This window comes from Brachyhypopomus gauderio, chromosome 1, assembly GCF_052324685.1.
Source record: "Brachyhypopomus gauderio isolate BG-103 chromosome 1, BGAUD_0.2, whole genome shotgun sequence".
NCBI classification, from domain to species: Eukaryota; Metazoa; Chordata; class Actinopteri; order Gymnotiformes; family Hypopomidae; genus Brachyhypopomus; species Brachyhypopomus gauderio.
This window is the reverse complement of record NC_135211.1, coordinates 15,364,446-15,376,656: the sequence shown is the minus strand read 5'-3', so window position 1 is coordinate 15,376,656 and position 12,211 is coordinate 15,364,446. Positions and strand designations below refer to the sequence as shown.

The 12,211-nt window shown below is 46.5% G+C and overlaps 1 protein-coding gene across 3 annotated transcripts in view; it reads left to right on the top strand.

Annotated features, from left to right (window-relative positions):
• The first annotated feature begins 244 nt into the window (after positions 1-244).
• mettl15 (methyltransferase 15, mitochondrial 12S rRNA N4-cytidine) overlaps positions 245-12,211 on the top strand; it is a 56,981-nt gene continuing 45,014 nt past the window's right edge. For 2 of the 3 annotated variants that reach the window (XM_076998790.1, XM_076998772.1), the window contains exons 1-2: positions 1,645-1,669; positions 2,094-2,313. In XM_076998790.1, the coding sequence (XP_076854905.1) occupies positions 1,653-1,669; positions 2,094-2,313 (237 nt within the window). In that variant the 5' untranslated portion in view covers positions 1,645-1,652. Of the gene's footprint in view, positions 342-1,644; positions 1,670-2,093; positions 2,314-12,211 lie in introns of those variants that run through there. The other variant, XM_076998782.1, reaches the window with a different exon arrangement.

The following is a 12,211-nucleotide window of genomic DNA, read 5'->3' as shown; positions in this document are numbered from 1 at the left end:
GAAAATAGTGCTTGACAAAAATAAGAATCAGACTATAAGAATTTATGAATAATTAGCTAAATAATCAATAATAATAAATATAAGGACGACTTTAAGTGAACACAGGTGTTGCATTATATGCGACTTTTGTTACGAATGAATAATTCGACTTTTAATTTCACGTTGTAACACGGAGTAAAACACACAAAACAGAAAGCAGTTGAGCTGTACTTTTTGCTAAACGTCACTTTACACAAATACCAAAATCTCCTGTGAGCGGAACTCAAGTTCGCTGTAAATAGTTCCCACCCTGCACTTTTCACCGACGCGCCAGTCCAGCGCTCGTGCCGCCGAAGCCAGTGGTATGTGAACTTTACTGCTAGTGCTGTAGACTGTGAGCTTGGATGCAGCCAAGTGATAACCTTGCACGTTTTGTTGCATAATCTTGCATAATCTGCAATATTAATAGCACAAGGCAAAAAATAACAATGTACAGTAAAAAATCATAGTGTTTATATTTTCACTCAACATATCCGAATTTTCTGTACCAGTGCAAAGTATGGAAAGTAGCGATTATGCTTTGCAGTGTGTAGGACTGTAAATACCTAACCCAATATATAGGTTACTTTAGGTTAGTTGTCACACTAGCTATATCAGGAGGAGTAAAAGCTAGCTAGCTAACCACTGACCTGTACACAGGTTTAGGTGCAGTGAGTAGCTATCTAAAATGTATGGTGTTGTTAAGTTGGAGAGCTGATCTGAAATATTGACTGCAAGGTTTTAAATATGAGGTACCCAGCTAGATAGTTTGCTGTCTTAAAATCACTCATTCCCATTGGTAAATATGCAGTTCTCATATACTATGGCCCTGAAGGGGTTATTTGGCAACACTATCCAAATTCTGAAGTTACTTGATATGAGTTTTAAAATGTTGGCTAAATCTTTTACTAAGGAGACTAGTCTCTAGATTGCTTCACTGTAGAGCAGATTTTAAGTCATCAAACCAAAACTGGAGCAGCATGTATTCCAAGCAACACACACACACACACACACACACACATATATATATAACAAAAGTGCATTCAGACGTGGTAAAATGATATATACTCAGTTCAGTTGTTAAAAGAATGTTTATTGTATTATCAATTATTATTATCAATTATATTTGACCTAGGCTTGGGATATTGCATCTGAAAGCTACCAGTCAGGTGCACGGCCCACTTCCGGTCTCAAATAAAGTGATGGAAATGTTATTCATGTTCAATGTTATTCAGACAGATGCATCTGTGCATTTCATGCTGAGCTAATTTCAACAGCTCTGGGGACAAAAAGTTTAGACATAGCCTATTCAAACTAAGCCAAGGGCAACTAGAAAATCTTTATCAGAATGTGTCATGTCCCATTTGATTGTATTGTTATTGCCTTTTAGTGTTTCCTAAGTAGATAGAACTGTAATAAACATGGGACTAAATTTTGCAGTCGTTTACCATAAAATTAGACTGCAGAGCTTTTAAATTTAGTAACTGGCCCTTAAGGAAAGAATTATTCATTTTGCCATTGTGTTTTATAGAAATTAATGCTTTTGTAAACGTAACTAAATAAATAACTTTTTTGCTATTTATGTTGAATAAACTTGTCCGTTTCACTCCCAAAACAATTATGTAGGTTTCTGCATGATCCTAGTGCTACTGTAAGTTTCAGCACGGTGGTGTCTGTCTGTTTGTAATTATCATTTTGTGTTGATATGTTGAGATACTATTCTCTGTATGTTTGATATTTTGTAATTGTTTATGCTAACTAAAAATCAAATAATCTAATAAATATATATTAAAAATACAAAATAATTAATGTAGAATACCCTCATAATTGCACAGTGTTTAGGTAAGGGTCTGTGTAGTTTTGTTATTATATGTCTCATGCCCATACTGTAGAGGTAATTATTCTATGAACTCTGAATCGTTTAATAGTGCAGGTACCATGAGATCCTGGCAACACCAAGGTCATGTGTTTGACTCCCAGCAAGCACGCATCCTGTCAGATCGATTAATATGTCAGCCGAAGAGCGCCTGCCAAATGCTGTAAAAGTAATGTAAATGAATCTCTTTGGTTCTCAGTTTTCAAATGGCTCTTCCCGGTCGTGCCCTGCTGGTGCCCCTTTGCCAGGGCTCTTGGGGCATGTGGCGAGACACGCCTGCTCACCACTGGAGGAATCTGCGGCAACCTGTGTGCTTGTGTTCTGGTTCTGCACGCTCCAGCAGAGACCTGGAACGCGAGCTTCACACACCAGTTCTGAGGAGTGAGGTTCTACACTACCTGGACATCCAGCCAGGCCAGGTCAGGCTTTAATGCTTTCTGTCAATCTGTTCGTACACTTAACTGTGTTAATGGTGTTGGGCAGTTTTAAGAAGTTGTGGTTCTTTGTTAATGTATTTTGAAAAAAAGCGTGTAAGTATCTTGTGATAATGAATTATTTCTGGGACTGACTGCAGGATAATATGTTATGGGGCATTTAATCTTTTTAAAATGTGGCTGAAAAGGCCCACAAATTTGATCTACAAAAATGGCAATAAAAAGTCAGATATATTACTACCTTTTTGCACTCAACCAGAGGTTCATTTTTCTTAGATTATTAGGGGTCAATTTTCATGATACAGATTAAACCTGAAAACCAATGTTGAAATGTTAATTTCAATTTTAGGAATTTTAGGCTTAATCCATATCAGGGAAATCACCTCACAGATTTTCAGAATGGTTCTTTAAGAGCTGTCTAATAACTCGGAAGCATATGCCTGACAAATGAGTGCATAATTCATTCATACATATGGTTTGAGATAATTAGCAAAGTGTAAATAATGTACGTTTTAGAAATTTTAGACCAACTTTGCGTGACTTTGAACTTCTGTTTGTGTATTTTTATGTGCACGTGGGAAGGCTCTGAGACAGATTGTCAGCTTGTCATCTCCTCTAGTAACCACGCGCAGGCTCACCGCACAAGTTTTTGCTTGTTGGTGGAACTTTTCGGATTTGCTGCCTGTCCCCCGCGCGGCCAGGATGGGAAGGTGGCGTGGTGCTCACAGGGACCTTGGCGTCCTCTTAACGTGCTAGTGGGCCAGATGGGCATGAGTCAAAGGGCCGTCTGCTCGGGCAGGCGCCTCAGCCCGGACTTCGCTGGGTCCTACGGCTAGAAGCGTTGCTGATGCAGGTGGGGGCCTCGGGTCAGTGAGTGAGTCATGCGCGTGCCACCGTCAGGCTGGTGACAGCACCCAGATCACCCGCAGGGCTGCCGCATTCCTGACTAAACTTTGCACCTCTTAACTTGACCATCATCCGCCCATGGGCCAACTGGCGTGCCGAGTGCCTGCCAAAATCCTGGATGTAATGAAGTAATGAACTAAACAGCTAAAGGAGGGAGCTTCCTGCTCCAGCCATGTGTCTGCGAAGTCACAGATGTGTCAGTCTTGCTGTGCTGCGCTGTCGGGCAGAGAAAGTTCCGGAGGACCTGACCCGAGACCTGAGCATGGAAGCGGACACGTTTCCAGCTCTGTGTCCATGATCTAACCACCATGTGGACCTGCTCTATAAAAACAGCCTGCTGTATTTAACCAGACGTGAACCACACAGACTTTATGCTCATATTTTTGTTTCTTAACGAACCCTTTAATCTTCTGTCCAAACCTCTCTTCCAGGTGTTTCACCTGCTCGCCTTTTTACATCAACAGACATTAAGGCGGTGTCTTTACCCATGACAGTTCTTCCCTTTACCATTTTTATGTTTCGTTTCAAGCAATTTAACAATATATAAAATTATTGGGGTCTCGGGCAATCAGTTCTTCACAGCTCATTGTGGGTAATGATGCGTAATGATGATGATCAGATCATCGTGTCTTGCGCTGCAGTTACCCGTGCTCTTTCATTCTTTTTTTCCCCCGCCCCATTCATTCAGCCGGCTCACTGCGGCGCTTGACGGACAACTTAATGATAGTGCTAGTCAAACACTCTCTATGATTCCTGAGAGGAATCACTTTAATATTTTGATCTGCCATTGTAAAGCAATCAACCTCTGCGCAAGCCAAAGCAGGATGAATGGAGCACTTAGCCGTCCAGGGAGTAAACGCTGCAATTACACCAAAGTGGGTAAATGGAGGCTTTCAGGACTGCTGCTGCCACCGTCGTTGCCTCCCACGCAGACATCCAGGCACGGGCAGCGGCGCGGGTGCGGGGATCGCTCTCCTCCGCCCCGCAACTCATCGTACGCCCACGGCCGGAGAGGGGATTCCGCCGGGAAGCTAAAGGGAAGTGCGTATAAGCAGCTTACCCCGCCTGCGTACGGGTCCTCCTCGCAAGCCTGGCTGTAAACGGGCAGAAAAGAGTAGGCAGGAGACATTTCATGCCTGTATATTTATTGTTATTACTATTCCATTTTTTTAAAACATCCCTTTAAGAGCTCTGTGGTTTGCTGGGAACGGCTGCAGTCTTTGGTGTTGGACTATATGTAATGTTCTTGGTCTATGCTTCGTTAGACACATTACTGACTCACTCTCTATATGGATTATCCTCACGTCCCGTCTGCGGGTAATCCCCACTGTAAATCCAATGATAATTAGGACTCAATTGACCTTTGCTTAGCCTGGGACGCTCTGGGCATCACTCTCCTCTACTCACTTGATCTCGTCACGGTTCCTTACACTGATCCCACCTGTGTAAAACCTCAGAAAGGTGAAGGGGAAATTACAATTGTGTGGCGTAATGAAGCTCGGGATTGGAGCAACTTGAGCTCCTCTGTGAGTGAGCCCTGAATTCCTACCGTCTCATTCGTTTTGCTACAGACTTATTGGGCGGTTGGTTTTTCCTCAGGAACTTTGAAAGAGAGAGAGAAAGAGAGATGGCGAGACAGAGTGAGGGCACCGCCAAGTCTGCCTGTAACGCACTCCCTTAGACTGGCCTTCTGCTCGCCCATAAATTAGCCAAACTACAGCGGCCTCATTAGCTGCCAGATTAGCCTAGGAAAGATTACATTTGCCACAATTGGATATTATTCTATTCACCTTGAACTGCAGGCCCACTTGGCCAGTGCAGATAACCATTTTACCCTAATTATCTTAGCCATCAGGATGTGTTTGTAGCATTTGGCTAATCGAGTAATGGAAGGCGCTAAGCAGCGGGCCTACGGTCCGATTACAGGGGCGAAGCGTGGGAGGGAGGCATGGCGCACTGCCGATGTTGGGGGGTGGGGGGGGGGGGGTGGAGGAGGCAGGGTTGGCATGGGGAGGGGCTGGGGGTGGTGTAGGGGGGCAGGGTGGTCTTTGGGATGGGCTGGCTTCCACGCCTTGCACAATGCCGGCCCCCCCCATCTCGCCAACCTGCAACCCCATCTACAGATGGGATGATGCTCCACAGGGAGAAACCCACCCCCGCGGCTTTGAGGTTTTTCTCTTTCTTTTTTTTTTTTTTTTTGCGAATTAGCTGGCGGCTGACGCTAGGAAGGCTCGCGCTAAATGAAAATGTAGCTGGTCAGACGCTGTGGATGTCATCTCATTCCGTCCTGTTCCTTTTCCGTCCCGGTCTCGGAGTGCAGATGGAGCAGAATTGAGCGGAACAGATGGATATAAGGAAGTTCACAGGTTCAGGGTTTTTTATTCCTCGCCATTTCAGGCCAATCTTACAAGCAGCTGTGACACAGTGACAGTAATGTTCCTGCTGCCTCGTGTGCTACTGCAGCCAGTGTGGCAAAGGCTCTTGGGTGTCCAGGGTTGCGATAGCTGCTCCTTAGCACAGCCATTACATTAATGCCATTACTTTTGCACAGTGGTTGTTGCACTGGTCATTGTGCTGTTTTCTTTTCACTCTTTCCAATTATGGCTCTCCTTAGCGTCTTGGTGGATAGCACAGACGATCGTTGTGTGTATCACAGCCTGAGGATTCCACAGTATGGGCATGGCCATTTCAACTAATGCTGGGACATAACCTCCACGTTTGAGCCAGTGGCTACCTAATGGTATTCGTTAGGAAGGCCATTATGTGTCAGCAGCATGACACGTGTCCGCCGGCCCTACGCCACCTGACTTCCACAGCCATGATGGCAGATGACTCCTGAATCGTGGAGTGCAGCGGCATCGGCAGGGCCCCGCCCGGCCAGCGGGCCCTTAAAGATCCGACCCGACATCCACCACCGTCTCTCCTGATGCCTTGGCAGAATTATAATCAGCGGCTGGGCGTGGGCAACTGCACCTCCGGTGCCACTGAAGGCCTGAAGGAATCGAAGTTCCTCTGAATTTACCAACACACCCCCGCCCTTCATTTAAGTCGGCGCATAGCCCGAAATCCCGGCATCGCCTCTGATTATAGGGGGCGGAAGTTTCTTTCCCTAAGACTTATGGACTAAACGCCTGTGGCCGCAGTCCACAGTCTTACCCTGCTGCTGTTTCTCACACAGGCAGGTCCACCCACGGACACACTAGTCTGCTGTGATGGATTCCTCTCTGCCCGTTCCTCCCCGAAGCCAGCCCACGGAATGATCGAAACCAACCATAGCCTTTATTTATTTATTCCCCCCCAATCGTGTCTCATTTAGTGGTCCCTCGTTCAACACCTTCTGCACGCGTGCGCACACACACACACACATACACACTCCCACGCAGCACAGCTTCTGCCTGGGCAGTAAGTGGTTTGCTTTGTTTTATTGCTTTTCGGCTTCCCCCACGCCCCCTCCACGCCCCTCCCCCTCACGGTGAGCGCCCGATCGGGGAATCCTGGGCTCTGGTGCCGGCTCGCTGCGCTCGGGGGGGAGAGATCTCGGCTGGAGGAGATTAACGAGCCAATAGGTCCAGAGCATGCATGACTGGCCTGAGATCAGTTCCTCCTATAACAGCGATATATAGGAAAGGAGAAGCTCTTTGGATGGGCCTGAAAGGGCAACGTTGCACCTATGCAACATGTCGTGCAACTTATACGAAGGTCACGGTCATTAAACCTTCAACTTTATAGAGTCAAAATGGCGATGGTTCTTACCTGAATGCATAATTTAGTTTGGTCTCTGATGGCTGTATTGTGAACATAAAGGAAATGTGCCACCGGTGTCATTCATCCTGCTGTAATGCCTGTATTAGGGTTTGAAAGTATAAAAAGTCTTGTATCTATAATCATTTCAGAATGAGTTTTATTCTAAACGCTTAACTCAAACCGTTAAATATAACACTCTGCTCTGAGAGTTTACTAACAGCATTATTCATAAACTTTACATGGTGAATTTTAATAGGTGTGTTTTTGGTTTGACATTGCAGTACAAACTGGCTAGTCATTTGCAGTGATTCCTGCATGTAGAGGAATGCTGTATTACTACATTTATTTAGATATAGGTACAGTCGTTTGTTCTCGTCTTTTACCGGTGTCACAAGTTATAAAAAAAAAGTTTGGACCACATTTGTAAAAAAAAAAAAAGGATTAAATGCATTGGAAAGTGAAATGTGAAAACCTCAAACAGGATTAAGTTAATCACCAGTTAATTAAATTGTCATTAGCATGAAGTAGCAAAAACACGCACGTAGTGACTTATCCCCATGTGTACCCATAGCTGTCACTTGTCGGTATCTTGAAGTCTTATAGCTTAGCTCAACAAGGACTGTGTGCATTCTGTTTGGAACCTGTGATCTTCTATGGACGTACCAGTGATGCATTGCAGCGGAAAATATTTCCAAGTACAGCCCATTTTCACTGGTTTGCTTTAAGCAACAGTCACTGCAGTGAACGCCGAGGTCTGTGATCGTGCGCGGTTAGGAACCCTTCTGCTCGTGTTATCATTGATTTTGAAAACCGGTCGCCTCAGTTCACGCATAAAGAGGGGAATACTAAATGTGATCGATTTTTGGACTTTATGTAGCAAAGTTTCAGCTTTACTGTAATATGTAAATATTTAAATGGTTTTTTTGTTTTGTTGGAGTAATACCATTTACTAGTGCTGTATATATGATTTCATGCATTTGTATTTACTCCTGAAAATGAGGCTGGATAATATTTTACCCAGTCAAAAGCATTAAATAAAAATACATTTTATGCCAAGGACTTTATTTGAGTTTCCACTGCCATGCCTAGATGCAACAGGTGCTGCCGAACACTCTGGTGCATCTTAAACACTGCACATTAAGTATTTATGAGCACTGAGGCCTTGCACGAGAGGCCCGGTGATGACGGGTGACATTTTTCAGCTGGCCCGTCTGACGTGGAGGACGTCCGCAGTGCCTTGGCTCGCCGCATCGTCAACCTTCAGCCGCGGGGCGCTCTGCGGGGAGACACATGGACGAGCGTGCCCCGAAGGACCCGAAGGACCCCCCCCCCCTCCCCCCCACCCCACGGGCCTCCTTCCCCACCCCAACCCGCGGGCCTCCACCCCCTCACCTGTGGCGGTGTTATTTTGGAGGAGTGTCCCCCACTGAAAGAGGAGGCTGGTGAATAATTGATCCCTGTAATTAAACACTCCGGTGAGTGATGGCGGAGCTGATTGACGGCCAGATATTAAGCTCGAACCTCGTAAGGTTGCGAGTTTAGTCTGGGGTTATCAGTGGCCACAAGCATTGTCTGTCTCTCTCCCTCTCTCTCTGTGTCTCTCTCTCTTTCTGATCCCGACTTCTCATTACCCTCATGAATAGACAATTTGCCACGGCAGTGGGGGCGCGGCATGAAAGAGAGTCCACGAGTTCATTAGCCAAATGTACCGCGGCCGTACCAGGTGGCTGGGCTGGCACAGAGGAGACCGCCTCCTAGCGCGCGCTCGGCAGGAGCCCTTGAGCATTCCACATCACCACGGCAACACACCCATTGAACACCCCCCCCCCCCCCCCCCCGTTCGTTTCGGCGCTTCCTGTTCGCCAACCTTTGTAGCGCGCGTGCACCACGGCGGCTCTTTGCACGAGCCAGTGGCGTCACAGACCTTGAACTTTGACCCAGAGCCAGAGTTCTAGAAGTTTCTGGAGCGTAAGATTCGGCACGATCACGCGAGGCGAGCACGTTCTCCGGGTGTGTGGTAGTCGAAACGTGAGGCGCAACGCCTACTGCTCTCGCCTCAACCACGAGAAGGATAATTACACTAATGATGCGCGCGAGTCGTCAGAGTTGTGCGGCGGTATCTGGGAAACTGCACCTGCACGCGGCTTCAGTAACTCTCATCCCAGCGCGCGCGCTCTCCGTCACGCGATATTGCTAAAAGCGAGGGACTAGAATAAATAAAGTGAAGCCTCTCCAAGACACGAGCTAAGTTATTACGGAAGGTTTTATTACAATATTTACATTTGCGCCTGCCGTGTGAGCGTGGGCTCGCTAATCAGATGTATGCCCTGTGGACAGCTGGATGGAGCGATGAGTCACCGCTGAAACGTGGCCTTGATTGGGCTTTGTACGAAAGCTCAAAAACCGCAGGCACGTTGTTATTTGAATTATCATGCTCCATAATTTATCGCAGCAGATTTTCGTGGTGAAGGCTCACCGGGAGAGGCTTGGCTGACGACCCACAGTGTCGTTATAGCTGTTGTTGTTGTTGTTGTTGTTGTTGGGGCGGGGCATGTTGACTCGAGTGTGCGCTGCTTTTGCACGCCGGTCAGTTACGCCAGTGAAAGCAGGCTGGCAAAACACATTTCCACTCCCTCCGACCCCGGCCCGGACAAACCTTCCCGCAGCCGTCACAACGGTCGGCCCAGCCCGCACGGTCCACCTTGAATGAGCCAAACACGGTACCTTGGCCCAGGTCCAAAGGCCACTATTCCTTCTAAACGAGGATGTGTGTAAGAAATAATGGGAGGGGAATGTGTCCCGAGCTTTCTGGTGGAGGCTGCGTTTTCGCCAGCATGGAGGTGACTCAGCAGGTGCACCATGGCAACTCCATGGTGAAGATGAGGCGCTGTTCTTCACGGGTCAGATGGACCTTACATGTATCTTTTTTTTTCTTCTGGTGGCGGTGATTGGTGATTTTACCTTCTTCCTTCTCTTGTTCTTCATGGACGGATCTCCTTCTGCAGACAAATAGGGGGAAAAAACAAGTTTTGACTCCCATTGTCGGAGCTTTCTTGTCCAGATGTGGCCTGGGCTGTCTAATTGAGACCCGATTTAATTAGAGCACCACTGTTTCCCTGAAACACCTGACTGGGACCTCTTAAACGTAAACCTTTTTGTTATCATGACTGGCATCCACGCGGGAGTCTGCGGGTGTCGTCTGCCTTCCGGGTGGTGGGAGGATGGGGGTCTCGTTTCAGTCTCGTTTCAGTCTCGTTTCAGTCTCGCTTGTTTGCTGTGCTTTCGCTGACCATGTGACACAGTCCCACTGATTCCATTATGAATGGCCATGATAGCTGAGTGGATGGGATGGGGGTGGAGTGCGGTGGCTTTATGTGACAGGAATCATAATGGACCAAGGCTCATTTTGCCATGGCGAAGCAGGTGTTGCCACGGCGAAGCAGGTGTCTTGAGTGCTTATGGGTGTCTGGGAGAGAGGGTCGTAACTCGGGTTGAGACCGGCCAGTCAGAGCCTGGGGCACAGGCCTTTTTACAATGCGGCAGTTCAAATAAATCATAATGAACATTTCCTCTGGATTTTGGACTTGTTGCTTGCTGGTTTTATTATGCTGTCCTGTGCCATCCCCCGTTGCAGCAGCTCGGCATGTATGAACAATGCTTTTGTTATTATTTAGCAACCCTGTGCAAGACAATTAGAGATCCAGGGAACATTATGAGCAGTTCCTCAAACTCTGCCATTCCTCCCGTGTTGTTCTTGTGGTTAAACGGGTTGCTGCTGGTTTCACGGAAAACTACCAACGTCTTTAATTAAAAGACTTCCAGACAGCACAAGCACCTGCGAAATGGACATTGTGTTTATTGCACTTGCTGTAGGTCAGCTTCACTTCAAAGTGCTCTGAAGGTGGTGTGATCAGTTACAGGCTAACGTTGAGTTTGGTTTAAAGTATCACGCTTGCTGTGAAACAAGGTTGCCGTGTCTTTTTTTTACCCAGAAAACCAAGCTTTGTCTCGAAACCTCTGGTGACCCTTGTGGTTTGGCTGCTTTTCTCTTGCTGTACATATAGGACACCACCTACCTGTAGTGAGCAATCTACTACAGGATGCTACAGGAGCGGCCTTCAGAGACTACTGGTTATTTATAATAGGTGAGCTATGGGTTGTAGAGTTACAGTACAGCTGTCTTCTGGTCCAGCTCAAATGGGGGAGGAGGAGTGGATGCATTACCCCACGCAGTGCCGGGTTACACCGGGCCGACTTTGCATGAAGCAACAGCAGAGCCAAAGATGTGAAAGGCCCCATGTTACTTGAAAATGACCCGATGTGAAGGAATATGATAAAGATTGGGGTTAGTTCAGTGTGATATTTTTGTGTAATTATTTACTGCCCTTCAGGTGGGCAGTGTGGGCCATCTGCAGGGACATTTTCAAAATTAAATGATGAAAAAACAAATGCTTCTAGTTTGCCTATTAGTGCAGGCAGGGCATGGTGTGAGCAAAACCAATTCCCTGGGATCACAGGCACTATATGTAAATAATAAAAAATATGTAAATCTCTGAACGAAAGGAAGACGAGACAGGAGATTAATTCAAAGCCAACATTCCCAAAACTGCAGAGCAAATAGAGTAGAGCATTTTCACGTGCACACACACACACACACACACACACGCACTACAAAAAACTTTTAAATACTCATTACTGTGACTTTTATTATGAAATTCCAGAGGGTGTCACATACATTTGTATTGCTCCAACGTTCAATGGGAAATTCTACACTGAGTGTGTCATTTATATCTAATAATAAGTGTAAGGTCAGTCTGTTTGAGGAGTATCCTCTCATAAGAAAGCTGTTTTTGGGCTCCATATTGTGCCCTTCTTCAAGTTAATATTGGTGTTGGGTGTCACAGAGCTTAGCTAGGTGATGCTATAGAGGGAAAGATACTGGCGTCAGTACTCTGGCTGATGAGCAGGTGAAATGTCAGATCAGTTTCATTTCTATAGGTACTGTACAATTCTATTGTCAAGCAGCACTCATTGAAAAAGGCACTCCTCAAATCCCACTGATTGATTACTGCCTTTTAAGGCCGGGGGCATCAGAAATCTGCCCCCTCCCAAGTTACCTGCACAGGTGGTAGGCTTGTGAGGGAGGGGGTCTCAGCAAGACTGAGACACACCAGTGGCACGCCATCAGGTACAGCCTGTGGGGCCAGAGATTTATAACCCTCTACCTAGACAC